Here is a 15,591-nt window from a genome sequence, read left to right as displayed (position 1 = left end):
GAACCAAAACGGGGATGAGTATCGAGGGAGCTTATAACCAGCTTGAGAAAACCTGCTTGCATTGGAAACCATAGAGCTAAAAGGGCATCTGGAAGCTTACACAGGATTGCTGCATGACAATTGGTGAACCTCTTAAACAAAGTTTCATGAAACAATTGATGGATTATTATACAAGGACTGCACAAACTACAAACAAAAGAATTACACACCTCCAACCCCTCTACTCCTCTTTTTCTATGTAAAGAAAAAAGAAACAAAAAAAAGAAAAAGAAAAAAGAAAATATATCAGTGTAGATTCAGCTCTATATCTGATAGTGGTCGTCTTACATTACGATCTCTCTAAGTACAAATTATTTGAAAGAATGACTAGCAGGCCGTGGCGACATTCTGTAGCTTCATCACCCTGACGGTGCTTTTACCAGACATCTTATAACTAGTGCAAGTTGGTTACTCATCTGTATTAATGTTAGACCAGCAGAATATATTTGGTCTGAATAGCTATTTAACTTCTAAAATCCAAGAGGTACATTCTTGTAGTAGTTGAAACTTTTGATGCATGGCTATGTTGGAGAAAACCTGCATTTTCTTGTGGAACTCAGACACATCTTCCTTGCACCTAAATGAGCCAGCACATGCACAATGCTCAGCTAAGTGTGCAGCTTTGACCTGGTTGCACTTGAGGCATACCAGATCTTGCAGATGGTATACACGTTCCCTCTGCCGAACAATCTGAAGTAGAGCATTCTCCAACACCTCACGGTTGTACGGCTGTCCACACTGTGGCACAGCACAGCGCCACTCCTGAGACAGTAGAGCTCTGTCACGACATAAATCTAGGTCTCTGCAGTCATTGCAGTAGCTGTCAAAATAACAACTGAAATCAGCACCCGGTAGTCTGAAGGCTAGAATCTGATACTTAATTTTGATAGAATTAAACAATGAATAGATTGATCTGGAGAACAATTATAATATGGAGAACTATTGCCCACTTGTCACCTGCAAATGACATTTGGTAAAGTGAAGGACAGACAATGATCTTGAAACTCAGCTTCTGGTGCAAACTCCCTCACGCGCACAAATTTCAGTAGATTCTTCCTCATGATCTGTACAACAAGGGAAATGAATAAGACAATCACTTCGCTAACCAGAGCATGCCACATAATACTGCTATCAACCAGATCCAGTTGTCAGCAGAAGTTTATTCTGTTTTCGGAAAGCATGAAAAGAGTATAAAAGCTCACTGTTCGACAGTTTTTTGAAAACTAAGTTAAAAAAAGGGATGTTTTCTCAAGTTTAATGTTTTCAGAGTTCTTAAAACTAGTTTTAAATAACTGAAACAAACAGGCTTTAGCTTCTCCAGGAAATGGAAGAACCATAATGTTAGCTGCAATCAGATGATATTTTAGAAGGCTAAACCAGAAAATTAAAAATCCTGGTGAACAAAAAGTGCTTCTTGTATAACATATCTGATAATTTTAGCTGTAAAGAGAAATTGTTTAGAAGGCAAGACCAGAAAATTAAAAAAAGGCATGAACAGAAAATTAAAAAGTTTGGGTGAACACAAAGCTCTTCTTTCGTTATATATCCGATTCATGGACATTGTAATTCAGTCCCAGTTATGCATTTTTTCCCGAAGTAAACTTGCATTATCCAAAGAAACCGAACTACAAGGCCAAGAGAGAGGAGGGCATACCCTCACTTAACAATTGAAAAAGACCATTTCCAAAACCCAAAAATTAAAAAGAATATAGAGAAAAAATCACTAAAACTCAGGACCACTGCCAACCTGAGAAGCAAAACACTACGAACAACTGAAAACTTAAAAACACAACACACTAGCTCATCATCCTGCAGCTTCAACAACTGAACAGAAAGAACCCAGAAAGAAAGAGTCCACTGATGCTTAATCATTAATCCATTTCTGGAAGTCATTTAGATGCACTCCACCAATCTCATTCACCTCCCAGAACAACATTCTGGCAAGCTGATTAGCACTTGGAGCTGTACCCTAAGTATGGTAACACGATTTATAGTCGTCTAGACATCCAGTTGAGGTTATGGATGTCTGAATCAGGATACTAGAATGGATTGGCATACAAAATAAAAAATCATAAGATCCTATAATATGGGAAGATATCAAAGAAATGTGTATTGATGATACAAAAACTTGAAAAAACTGAAAGTACACAAAAATAGATAGAGCAGAGACAATGTATAAAACAAATCAGGATACTGGCAGAGTCGAGCAATAAAACTAGGCAACGTAAATGATTTGTGAAAGAAACAAAAGATGATCACAGGAAGAAAAAAAAAAGGCAATGGGAAGGAGAAGAATAATAAGAGGCTGGGGAGGTAGGAACTGTTAATTTTAAAATAATAATAATAATACAAAAAAATAAAAAAAAAATAAATGAAAAGAAAGCAGGTAACCAAACAAACACCAAATTAAACATTCAATTCTAGATTTTTCAACTTATGTAACAATTGTTGGAGAAAATTGCATCAAACTTGCAAGCATGCCATGCTTTGGATGAAAAAAGACCCACTGCATGATTTGATATAGATATATTATGCTTAAATATTTGAAGTATGCATTACCAGAATATCATGCTGAACATTCTGGTCAAGTGCCAGAACAGCACAGACATGCTTAATGAACTCTAGAGCAGGATCACCCATATGGATATTACTGAGAAGTTGATGATTTCCATATGACAAATGTTGGTCTATCTGCGACTTGTCCGTTCCCTTCATATGAAGATTGGTATCGCGAACTATCCTAAACAGTTTGTCTGTGAAGTGAGAACTGATCTGCAGAACATAACAATTATAAAAGTAAAGAACCTAAGTAGAACAAGGAATCAAGAAATTATACAAGCTTTGGCAAGTACACCTTTTTCCATACCTGCTCCCTAAGATGTTCTGTCATGTGTTTCTCAAAAGTTTCAGCAGCTGCAGCAGTAATTGATGGAGTGCATAAGTTGTCATCATTCAAAGATGCTCTAATTGCAGCTTGATTTTGTGTATATTTCCATGGAATGTACATAAATTCAGAGACAACCACAATAAAGTGATCCTGTATAAAAGTCCACGAGATGGTTGTGTCAGTCGTGGTATGGGAGGAAAATCATATCATAGATCAAAGATGATTAGGTTGTGGTTACATGATTCCAATTTAATAGAACTGAATTACACCACTAACATGAATTTTCATACAGCATGTCCTCCTTTCAAACAGAGAAGCATAGTTGAATGACTAACCTGAGTTTCTTTGGGTAAGTTCTCAGCAATATTCCAGCTTGATACAATATCAACTTGAGAATCATCATGTTCGCTTCCATCACTTGGTTCCAAATTACCTTCTGATGATCCACCATGGACTCTAGCTTGGATTCCACCATAGTTGTACTATCATAGAAAAATCCAAGAGAAAAATAAAATTATCAGAATATTGAAATCAGATAGTTCATTTTTTATTTATTTATTTATTTATAAATTACTACAGAGCAATCCTGGTGCTGTCAATGCCCTTCAGTGGTCAGTGCAGAAGAAATAAAAGCAGGTGATATCAAAGTGTCAGCCATTATTCCGAGAGATTTCCTGATTCTTTCAGGCAAGTGATCGAACCGGCTATCTGTTCGAGCTCATTCAGGCGAATTCTTCCTTGAATATGAAGAGCGAAAAAGCAAAGGTCGGGAGGAACTAGCTTCTTACCCTTTGGATGAACCTAGGCGGATTAACCGGGAGCTGGCTAACACCAATTACAGTTGCAGAAGTACGCAGTTTTCATGGTCTAGCTACCTTTTATAGACGGTTCATCAAGAATTTCAGCACTATAATTGCTCTGGTGACTGATTGTTTTAAAAAAAAAGGCTAGTTTGAATGGACAAACAAAGCTGAAAAGTGCTTCCAGCAGATCAAAGAAAAGCTATGTTCAACCCCTGTCCTTGCATTACCAGATTTCAAATATATTCTAGAATTGGGATTGGAGATGTTCTAAGTCAAAGGGGAAAACCAATAGCATTCTACAGCGAGAAATTGAATGATACAAGGCAAAGATATAGCACCTATGATCAAGAGTTTTATGCCATTGTTCAAGCTTTAAGGCACTGGCAGCATTATTTGCTTTCCCATGAGTTTATTTTGTTCAGATCATGAAGCTTTGAAGCATATAAATAGCCAAAAGAAGTTGAATACGAGGCATGGAAAGTGGGCTTCTTTCCTCCAACAGTTCACTTCTGTGTTAAAGCATAAATCTGGAGTTAGAAATAAAGTGGCAGATGCTCTTAGCAGGAGAACCATATTGCTGAATGTCTACAACCATTGAAGGATTTGAATCTTTCAAAGATTAATATCCTCCTAATCCTTATTTTGGAGCAGTTTGGAGTGCTTGCACTAATGGACAAGAAGAAACATATGTGTTGCATAAAGGATTTCTCTTCAGAGGCAATCAGTTGTGCATTCCAGAATGTTCTCTGCGAGAAAGAATCATTCTAGATACGCATAAAGGAGGCTTAGGCGGACATTTTGGAAGAGATGAGACATACGCCATGATTGAGAAGTACTTTTGGCCCAAAATGATGAGTGATGTGTACCGGTTTGTTGATAGATGCCAAACATGTCAAGAATCCAAAGGAAAAGTCCAGAATACCAGTCTTTACAAACCAATGCCTGTTCCTACAGCACCATGGGAGGATATAAGCATGGATTTCATGTTGGTGCTGCTTAGAACCTGTTGGAAATCATATCTATAAGTTGACTCAATGATTGTAGCAAATTTATTGGATCTTCATTATAGGCTAATGTTTAGGGATTTTATTTTTATTCTGATTTAATTTTATTCTCTTTCCATATTTGTAATTTTCCTCTTGTATATAATGATAGTCAGCCTCTCAAATTGAGTACGTCAATTTTACCAAGTTACTTTTTGGTATCAGACTCTCAAACCAACGCCTCCCCCCTTTCTTTCTCTTTCACCGCCTCTTTTGATCTCTCTCTCTATCTTGTCATAGCCCCTTCCCTATTTCTTTTTCCCTTTTCTTCACAGACCCTCTCTTCTTCAGGCCGCTGTTGCGACAGTCCTAGGGGGAGCCAATCTCCTCTAGGTTCGACCCCTGTAGGGGTATTCCCTTAGTCTTTTTCATGCACTAAGGGTCAGAAGACGTGTTTGTAATTTTTTGGGGCTGCCGGGATATTCGGTAGCATTTTCGGATCAGACCGCCGTATCTCCGGCTTCTTGATTTGATCAAAATCAGGTTTATTCCTCCTTTATTTGAAATTATTGGTGATCTGTTGAATTGTTCTATTTAATATTATGGCTGAATCAAGTAATAATAAAGAAACTCTCTTTTCGGCGCAACACACACCGGTTCAACGAGTTACTAGTGTGCTGTTGAATGGCCGTAATTTTGCATCCTGGGCTCGTTCCCTTCACCTCTATGTTGGTGGAAAAGGCAAATCAGGGTGGATTTTGGATACTGAAAAGATGTCAGATATTAAATATCCTAAATATGCTCAGTGGGATATGGACAATTGCACCATTTTAGGATGGATGTTTAATTCTATAGAGGAACGCATTTATAAAATATTCAGGTTTTATGACTCTGTTAATGACTTGTGGACTGCTTTGAATCAAATTTATGCTTATTCTAAGAATGATGCTCGTATTTTTGAATTATACCAAGATATTGCTAAGGCCTCGCAGGAAGGCCTGAATTTGTGTGTAGCTAATTACTTTGGGTATTTGAGATCTCGTTGGGAGGAACTAGCTCAATATGAGCCTCTCAGTGAATTTCCTTTCGAGGCAACCTCTCTTCTTGTCAAATGTCTTGATCGTCAGCATACCTATCAGTTTTTGATGGGATTACGCCCAGAATTTGAACCACTAAAGTCTCAGATCTTGAATGTATCACCAATGTCATCCCTCTTGGAAGCCTTTGCTACTGTTGATGGTGAAGCACGCAGGCACCGTTTAATTCAGCCCTCACTTGTTCCTCTACCAGTGTCTGAGCCTGCTGGGGATAGTATGGCTTTTACAGCCAACTTTGGATCACGTGCTTCTGGAGGTCAGATTATTTGTCACCATTGTGGAGGGGTTGGACATGTTAAGGCTCATTACTTCAAATTTCATCCTGAACTGAAGCATAAATTTTCTAGGAACCGTTTATCTGGAACTGGTACTTCTCGTACTACGGCTGTTACAGAGACTCATGTTACTACTGGTGGATCTACTGTATTTCCTGGACTGAGCCAACTTCAGTCTTAAATTGGGCAGATCCAGGACCAGCTTGGCTCCCTTGCTTCTAGAGTTGGTGCTCCTTCAGCTGCTCCCACTGCCACTATTGTTACAGGTACTCCTACTGCATTTCATGTTAAGGCCAAGCAGCCCACTTGGGTTCTGGATTCTGGGGCCAATGATCACATGACTGGTGAGTTATCAGTTTTTTCTTCCAATGTGATACCTGTTACCCAATCTGTGTATCTTGCGGATGGTTCTACATCTTACATTCACAGTAAAGGTGATGTTTGTCTGTCTCCTGATATTACTCTTTCATCTGTCCATCACGTACCTAAATTTGCCTTTAACCTTTTATCTGTTAGCCGGCTTGCAAAAAACCTCTAATGTGCAGTTATATTCTTACCAGATCACTGTTTGTTGCAGGACCTTTGTTCGAAGAGGATTTTTGGCAGGGGTTATGAGTGTGATGGGCTTTACTACTTTAGGGAACCACCAGGAACGAGTCTTCAAGCTTCTGTCCTACCTACTTCTAGTGTTTATGATGTTTCTTTTCGCACTTTTAGTCTGTGGCATGCACGTTTGGGACATGTAAACTTTCAGTATCTATGTCGTCTATTGTTTCCTTCGTTAAATAAGGCATGTAAGGACCATAAGTTTCAATGTGAAGTTTGTGAGCTTTCTAAACATACTAGAACTAGCTATATTTCTCATATGAGTCGTGCTCCTAGTATGTTTGATCTTATTCATTCTGATGTCTGGGGCCCTTCCCCAGTTACTGCTTTTTCTGGACATCGATATTATGTGACATTTATTGATGATTATTCTCGTTGTACTTGGGATTATTTATTGAAAAAGAAATCTGATGTGTTTCTTTTATTTACCCAGTTTCTTCAAATGATCAAAACTCAGTATAACACTGTTGTCAGTAATATTCGTTCTGATAATGGACGTGAATATATTTCAAATGAGTTCCAGACTGAACTTAATAAAAAGGGAATTTTACATCAACTCACTTGCCCCTACACTCCTGAGCAAAATGGCGTGGCTGAACGCAAAAACCGTCATCTTATGTCTGTGGTCCGATGTCTTCTGAGTGGTATGCATGTGCCTAAATTCTATTGGCATATGGTTGTTCTTACAGCTACTTTTCTAATTAATCATACTCCCAGTCGAGTTTTGGGTGGTAAGGCCCTACTTCAGATTCTCCAGCCTGATTATACATTGTTTCACCTTCTGCTCGTGTTTTCAGCTGTACTTGTTTTGTTCATAACCGTAGTCATTCTCGTCATAAACTTGATGATAAATCAATTGGGTGTATTTTCTTGGGGTATTCTGCTATGTCAAAGGGTTATCGTTGTTATGATCCTGTGGTCAAACATATGTATCATTCTCTTGATGTGATATTTCATGAAACAGCTACTTTTTATAGTACTAATTCTGTGGTACAGGATTCTCTCTCTTGTGGTCTGGAGAAGGAGATTTCTCCTATTGCCCGTCCTGTTCCTCTCTTTGAAAATCACATTGTCCCAGAATCTCCTTCTCCATCCATGCAGGGTTCCCCTCCACCTTTGCAGGTCTATTCTTGTCGCCATCGCACTCAACCTACCCTGCCAGAATCATCTTCAGAACCAGGTTCAGGTAACTCTCCTTCTCCTATGGCTCCTACCATTCCTGAGCATACCTCCCGTTATCCTACCCGTGATCATCACCCTCCTAATTGGTATGGTTTCTCTAGTAGCACTAGCCACCCTATTTCCCAGTATGTCTCCGATGATAGTCTTTCAGGTGCATATAAATCTTTCCTGGGCAAGATTAGGACCATTTCTATTCCTTGATCAGTGTCAGAGGCCCTCCAGGATCCCAATTAGGTGTCTGCCATGACAACAAAAATGGATGCTTTACAACATAATAATACATGGGAACTTGTTGCTTTACCTGCTGAGGAGAAAACGGTTGGCTGCAAATGGGTCTTTAATGTGATGTACTTAGCCGATGGTTCTATTGATCGGTATAACGCTCGGTTGGTGGCAAAAGGCTTTACTCAGATTCCGGGAAAAGACTTTGGTTCTAACTTTGCTCTTGTGGCAAAGTTAACGTCTGTGCAACTACTTATCTCCTTGTCTACGGCCCATTCTTGGCCTCTGCATCAGTTAGATGTCAAGAATGCATTTCTTAATGGAGACTTACTTGAGACTATATATATGGATCCACCCCCTGGATTTCGGGCTGAGAGGGAGTATGCTGGGAAAGTCTGTCGGCTGCGGAAGTCTCTTTATGGCTTGAAGCAATCTCCTAGAGCTTGGTTTAGTCGTTTTAGCGATGTTCTACCATGGGCTTTGTGCGTTGCCACTCAGACCATACATGCTTTATTCGACGTCGCTATGATGGTCGCTGCATTATGTTATTGGTATATGTGGATGATATCATTATCACAGGTGATAATGCTTCAGGGATTGCTCAGGCGAAACTTCATCTTCAAAAGTCTTTTGATGTGAAGGACTTAGGTCCTCTTTGATATTTTCTTGGAATTGAGGTTGCTAGATCCCGTCGTGGAATTTCTTTATCTCAAAGGAAATATGTTTTGGATCTTCTTCAAGATACTGGCATGCTTGGGTGTCGACCCGCTTCCACTCTGTTGAGTCAGGGGAATTACTTCCAGATCCATCCGTGTATCAACGTTTAGTAGGTTGTCTTATCTACTTGACTAACACAAGGCCCGATTTGACATTTACTGTTAGTGTGGTTAGTCAATTCATGCATGCCCCTCGCTCAGCTCATATGGATGAAGTCTACCATATTTTGAGGTATCTTAAGTCATGCCCTGGTCTTTGTCTATTCTATGCCTCAGGAAATCAGTCTGGACTCTCATGCTTTACTGATGCAGACTATGCTAGATGTAAGACAGATAGACGTTCTACCTCTGGCTTCTGTACTTTCTATGGTAATCATCTCATATCATGGAAGAGTAAGAAGCAAGCTGTTGTCTCCAGATCCTCTGCTGAAGCTGAATACCGAGCTATGGCTCAAGGTACTTGTGAGCTCCTTTGGCTTCAATCAATTTTGGGAGAGTTGGGTCTTGTAGAAAAAGGTTCTTCAAGGCTGTTTTTGTGACAATAGATCAGCCATTATGCTTGCTTCCGATTCTGTTTTACATGAAAGGTCGAAACATATTGAGGTAGACATTCACTTTATTCGAGAGAAGGTTCGATTAGGTATCATTAATCCTATTTTTGTTCCCTCTTCAGAACAGACTGCAGATGTGTTCACAAAGTTTGTCGGGCCTTCTCTTCTCCAGTCTTCCATAGTCAAGCTGGGCTTGGTCAACATATTTGCTCCAGCTTGAGGGGGAGTGTTGGAAATCATATCTATAAGTTGACTCAATGATTGTGGCAGATTTATTGGGTCTTCATTATAGGCTAATGTTTAGGGATTTTATTTTTATTCTGATTTGATTTTATTCTCTTTTCCATATTTGTAATTTCCCTCTTGTATATAATGATAGTCAGGCTCTCAAATTGAGTACGCCAATTTCACCAAGTTACTTTTGAACCCAAAGGGGAATGGATTCGATTTTTGTGGTTGTAAACAGATTCTCTAAGATGACTCATTTTATTTGCTGCAAAAAGACTATGGATGAATCAAATTTTGCAAATCTATACTTCCAGGAAGTTGTTCGCTTGCATGGAGTGCTAAAAACAATCACATCACACCGAGACTCCAAGTTTTTGTTACATTTCTGGAGAGCTTTATGGAAGAAATTAGAAACTAGGCTGCAGTATAGTAGTTCCTACCATCCTCAAACAGATGGACAAACTGAGGTAATCAATAAAAGTTTGGGAAATATTTTGAGGTGTTTGGTTGGCAAGAACCAAAGCAATGGGGGGCCGTCATTGCACAAGCTAAATTTGCCTATAATTACTCCAAGAATCAATCTACTAGAAAAAGTCCCTTGAAGTAGTATACGGAAGACAACCAACTAAAAATGATTTGGCTCCAATACCACAGATTGGGAAGAGCAATGCAAAGGGTGAAACCATGGCTGATGAGATCAAAAGGTTGCATGATGAAATTAGGCTGAAAATTGAAGAATCAAATGCCAATTATAAGGAGGATGCAGACAAGAAGAGGCATGTCCAGAGCTTTAAAGAAGGCGAAATGGTGATGGTTTACTTACGAAAGGAGAAGTTCCCAGCTGTCTCTTATTCTAAACTCAGCAAGAAGAAGATTGGACCTTATCGAATCATCAAGAATATTGGGGAGAATGCATATAAGATTGATTTACCTCTGCACTTGGGTATTGATCCTACATTCAATGTTTCGGATCTGTATCCATACCAAGATGGAAGTAAAGATAGGGTTGCTGGACAGAATTTAACTCTTGGATGAGTTTCTTCCAAGGAGGAAGGATTGATGTAGACAGTTGAGTCTTATTAATGCAGTCAATAGTATCTAGTCAAGGTTTTAATTATGGTGTGGGAAATTTGAAAGTGTCCTGGGAATAGAAGTTATTAAAAATGCTCTGTGGGTAGTAGTCCAAAAGTCAAGTCTAGAAAATTGAAGTATCATTAATAGTCTTATTATAAAAGGACAGACCTCTATATCTGTAGTATTCAAGTCTTAATCAATATCAATTTGAGTTATTTCATAGTATAAACAGTTCTTCAGGCTTTTCCCAGATTTCTGTTTAGAAATCTAGGCTCCAACAGTGATTGGAGTATTTCTTGTCTTCCTTGCTATTGTAAGAAGACGTGTCTTTTCTGTTGCTTCAGGAGTTCTAAAACATTTTTTTTTTTTTTTTTTTTTTTAAAAAAAAGCAACTATGTTACGTGAAAAGAATCATATCTGTAAGCTTGAAGAGAGATGAACAATGAAATTGATAGTGTATTAATTTTTTTAAACATTGATAACTATCTATCTCCCAACAATGAACCTAGAAGCTACAGACAAGGGCAAGAAAAATCCTGAAGTCACTACCTAACACTTGGTACTTTTCAGTAGAATCGTATTTCTTCACTTGGAAAGGGAGACAAGCATCCTTTTGATGTCAGCTTTGGAAAGGAGAAATAAATAGAAGAACAAGTTCAAAACATCCAAACAAAATGTGGAAGTAGGTAGATACCGGGATCCAAACCAGAAACCATCGTGAATATCCTTATCAAATATATGAATAGAGCATGGGGCCCCATAGACAAATGCCTGATTAGTACCTAAGAGGAAGACCAGAGTGTTCATTGTATCACGTTGTGATTCATCAAATGATTCTCAGAAGTTTATTCATAAGCGTTATCCCAGTGGAAGGATTTTTTTTTTTTTTTTTAAAGTGTATTCTTAAGCATAATGCCAATACATTAAATTGATTTTATAGGTTTAAGACGTCCCAAATATTGGAGTAAAATGCACGTCCTCATTTGGCAAGGATTAAGAAAAATGAAGTGGAATGAACACAAGAGAGAATTGACACTAAAAAGAATAGAATGAGCTAACCTGATCCATAAAAAGCAAGGAATGCCAGAACTGCAAAGGTTCGAGTTCAATCCACTCGAATAGGTCTCTATAGAACAGCAAAGACAAAGATTACAGAAGGCAAGAGAAGAGAAAGAAACCTATCAAAGACAACTCTTCAGAATTTGGACAAAGACCAACCTAGTTTGCAGAGTTTTAAGTAAACTGTCACAGTAGGCTTTAGCTCCAGATAGATCTGGTTTTCCTGTGTCTACAATGACTTTTGAGAAGTTGGCGAATATGATTGTGGCACCCAACTTGCGGAACTCAGCCAACAGTAGTGCAAACACTTTTTGCATGACCTGCAAACATAAATGTCAACTGAAAAAATTCATATCGTAATTGACTATGAAAAAGCTAATCAAAAGAAAATCACAAATTTAAAAGGATGAGCACTATTTAGAAAATATACCAATAATTACAGAAATTTGCCTCATCGGAATTTGTAACAGAAGCTTGGTGGAGCAAAACAATCCTACCCTCATACAAAAAACCAATCTCTGTCCTAGAAGTATTGAGCGTATTTGAAAGTATTTTTCAGGACCTTCTTTTTAATATTGTAGCATCTGTCCTAAAGAATTTAATTAATTACAGAAATTTGCCTCATCAGAATTCGTAACGGAAGTTTGGTGGAGCAAAACAAGACAATTTTCATCAAAGGATTCCAACCACGGATCGTTTTAACCCCTCCGACATTATTACTATTGGGGGAAGGAACAGTTTACTTGGTCCCATTTTATTTGTTCTTTAGATGCTTCTGACTTGTTTTTTGCTCTCTCTTTACCTGAAAGATTTCTCGTCCTTTTCACTTTGTACTCTTCCTTTTCTATCTATTATGATGCAATTGATTTTATATAAATAAATTAAAAATAAAAAAAAATCAATATTTTGATAAAGAAAAGAAAAATAAAATATAAGTACAACATAAATATTGAGTGCAACTTTATTTGCATGATAAAGTTCTTTTCTCATGTTTTAAATAATCTTTTGTCACAAGTACTACAAACTCCAGTGTCCCAACTGATACAAGGTGGAAAGAGATACCACATATAAAACAATCTTCAGGTTTGTGATCTAAAAAAGAATATACCTTATGAAGCACCCGGTGAAGAGTTGGATCATGAAGTTTTGACTGGGGGCTGCAATAAAAGGGGGGAAAGTTTAATTTGATGAGACAAGGACAGATGCATATGTAACAAGTAAATGCATTACAACCTGCAAAGCCATCGATATAAATGCTGCAATATTGCATCAGCAAATACATTCCCAGATGTAACTGCATCTGCAAGGCATCTTTGGATTAATTGTTTGAGGACCCGAAACGCAGGTGCACATGAGGTGGCCTCGTCAAAGCAACACTGTTCATTATGTGCTCCAGTATCCAGGTCTAATCCAAATAAAGCACCTCCTTCCATTTCATTCACTTGGTTGCTTTTCAGAAGAGCATTAACAGCCAGGTGGTGGATCTGAATAAATCAACAGGGTTAATATACACAATCCTCAACAGAATATAAAAAGAAAAAGAAGAAAGAGAGAGAGTACTGGACCTTTAGCTCCACAGTGACTCTTCTATATGCTCCAGGATAAGTAAGAACAGGTTGATTTACCTGTTTTGGAAAAATTACTGGTAAGTTCACGGAAAAGGTGAAACAAAACAAGAGATTTTCTTCAGAAAACCAGCAAAAATAAATTCTAAATGGATCAAAAATTGCACCATCACCCAGATCAACCAAGATGTATATCAATTTGACACCAACCTCATCAGCAAAACATGAATCTTCTTCAGTAATGCCTCCAAGGTCTGGAATGCCATTATCAGATATCCATAATACCTGTAGAATTTCAAATCTTAACTTAAATAAATTGATTGAGCATGTAAAATGTAAATACACAAAATGCATCATAGAACACGCAAAAGACTTCTTTCAACCAATGGTTCTATCAAGATGTATACACCCATAATCATTGGGTACAGAAGCCTATCATTAAAATGAACTCCATTAAAACGAGATATCCAATTACATAAACGGTGATAAAACTTGGGTTGAACAGAAAACCATTTAAATGGGCTACATGTCTTCAAGCTGTTTGTATCCAAGAAGTTAAAGTAACATCATAAAATAGTGAAGAGGAGACCTGTTGCTGATCACGTAGTGCTCTTGAGAAGAAGATATCTGCTGTATGTATAAGCCAATCAAGTTCAAAATTCCCCAATGGAACCTGATTCAGTAAGAATATCAAGCATTCATAACCAATAAGCATAAACATTAAGGACAGATGGGCTAGCTATGTGAATAAAAATATTACATGGGCATATCTAGAAAGAGAAATTCTCTCATTCAACCACTGAGATGATGCAGCACATCGTTGCATTCCAATTTTTGTTGCTACAATCTGCCACCCAAGAGCCTATATAGAACAAGAAGATAAAACATCAACGTGTTTCAACTGATGCATAACAGAACTGAAAATCCAAAGCAACAAATGCATATGAAGCAGCCGCTGGTTCAGAATTGACCTGATAGTGACTATCGCGAGCATTGGAAGGGATGTTCACACATGGGAAATCATTTAGAGCTCGTACACCTGACTTCATCAAATGAACATTTGGGCATTCAATGACAGCAATTGCAGGTCCATGATGCTGAGGGCTGTCAATTGTTACAAGACAAGCATACTGAATGTCTGACAAAGCGAAAGTAAATCTGAGAAGCATACTGAATGTCCCACAAAGCAAAAGTAAACATAGATAATGAAAAGAACCTGTGCTCATTTATTGTTCTTTGTAAAATCTTTTCGGCATCCTTAACATATTTAACATAGTCCACCTGAATATGAGTATGCATTACAAAGTATTAAAGATACAAAGCTGCAGTACTGAGGAAAGTAAGCAAAGAAAGAAATATTTCAGTTGAAACAAGAAGTTCACCTTAAAACTGATACTGTCTCTAGCCATGGGGGGTTCAATAGACAACGCTTGGCAGGCTTCACGGAATTGTTTCTCAAGAATATGTGGTGATAATTCCTTGTTCTGGAAAGGATTAACCACCACAACTGATATTGTCCTAGATGCAGGAAAATATCCAACATATATAGCTCGCCCCTCGGAGATGCTGAATATGAGGGGACAAAAAGGGTTATCAAAAGCAGAAATTTCATGGTTCTTTTTAAATAAATACAATGAAAATCTCCATGATCCAAGGAAAAAGTGGCATGCTTGGAGAAAGAAGATTGATTAAGCTCTTGACAGCCTTTGGTTCTTGTTGGTAATATGAGATCGACATAAAGATTAAACAAATCATTGCAGCATTATTTTTCTTGATTCTTATTTATTTATTTATTGTTAGTTATGACAGGAATATCGAAGCACTTTCAGTTGAGACTAGTCCTGGTAGATGCATGCAAGTACCTGTAAACCACATGCATCTGGTAAGTCTGGGTAGAGTTGAATCATTACAACATACAAAAAGAAGATAATAAAGAGCACAACAAAATTCAAAATCAGCCATCATCACAATGTGCAAATGAAAACACAAACAACACAAATTTCTCTGTCTTTTTCTTCTAGTCATACTCAACCCAAATACAACACGTTCCTAGCGAACGTAATCACAACTCTTCTCAGTGTCCGTTTTTCAAATTAGCCTGGAGTTCCTACTCCATTTAAAATCTGAAAGCTCATTGCCATGAACACTACATCCGAACATCGGTGTTTCCCAACAGATGCATTGAGAATCAAAATTAAAATGACCCATCATCCTCTCCAAACCAATTGGCCAACTCCTGACCAGAAGCCTCTACGTATAAACAACCCACAATTTTAAAAGCTTAAATTGTTAGAAAAGGTAAAA

The 15,591-nt window shown here is 38.0% G+C and overlaps 1 protein-coding gene across 1 annotated transcript in view; it reads right to left on the bottom strand.

Annotated features, from left to right (window-relative positions):
* Positions 1-63: 63 nt before the first annotated feature.
* LOC132270165 (DNA polymerase epsilon catalytic subunit A-like) overlaps positions 64-15,591 on the bottom strand; it is a 53,386-nt gene continuing 37,858 nt past the window's right edge. The window contains exons 34-49 of the mRNA XM_059771365.1: positions 14,670-14,853; positions 14,504-14,568; positions 14,259-14,391; positions 14,048-14,149; positions 13,877-13,960; positions 13,498-13,572; positions 13,288-13,347; positions 12,956-13,206; positions 12,831-12,879; positions 11,882-12,042; positions 11,723-11,789; positions 3,262-3,408; positions 2,906-3,076; positions 2,599-2,811; positions 997-1,103; positions 64-859 (exon numbers count right to left, since the gene is read on the bottom strand). Of these exons, the coding sequence (XP_059627348.1) occupies positions 499-859; positions 997-1,103; positions 2,599-2,811; positions 2,906-3,076; positions 3,262-3,408; positions 11,723-11,789; positions 11,882-12,042; positions 12,831-12,879; positions 12,956-13,206; positions 13,288-13,347; positions 13,498-13,572; positions 13,877-13,960; positions 14,048-14,149; positions 14,259-14,391; positions 14,504-14,568; positions 14,670-14,853 (2,230 nt within the window). The 3' untranslated portion in view covers positions 64-498. The remainder of the gene's footprint in view (positions 860-996; positions 1,104-2,598; positions 2,812-2,905; positions 3,077-3,261; positions 3,409-11,722; positions 11,790-11,881; positions 12,043-12,830; positions 12,880-12,955; positions 13,207-13,287; positions 13,348-13,497; positions 13,573-13,876; positions 13,961-14,047; positions 14,150-14,258; positions 14,392-14,503; positions 14,569-14,669; positions 14,854-15,591) is intronic.

The sequence above is a fragment of the Cornus florida genome, unplaced genomic scaffold (genome assembly GCF_030987335.1).
Source record: "Cornus florida cultivar Cherokee Brave unplaced genomic scaffold, ASM3098733v1 CherokeeBrave_3.0.0_Hap2_Chr08, whole genome shotgun sequence".
Taxonomy (NCBI): domain Eukaryota; kingdom Viridiplantae; phylum Streptophyta; class Magnoliopsida; order Cornales; family Cornaceae; genus Cornus; species Cornus florida.
This window is presented reverse-complemented; position numbering and strand designations above follow the sequence as displayed.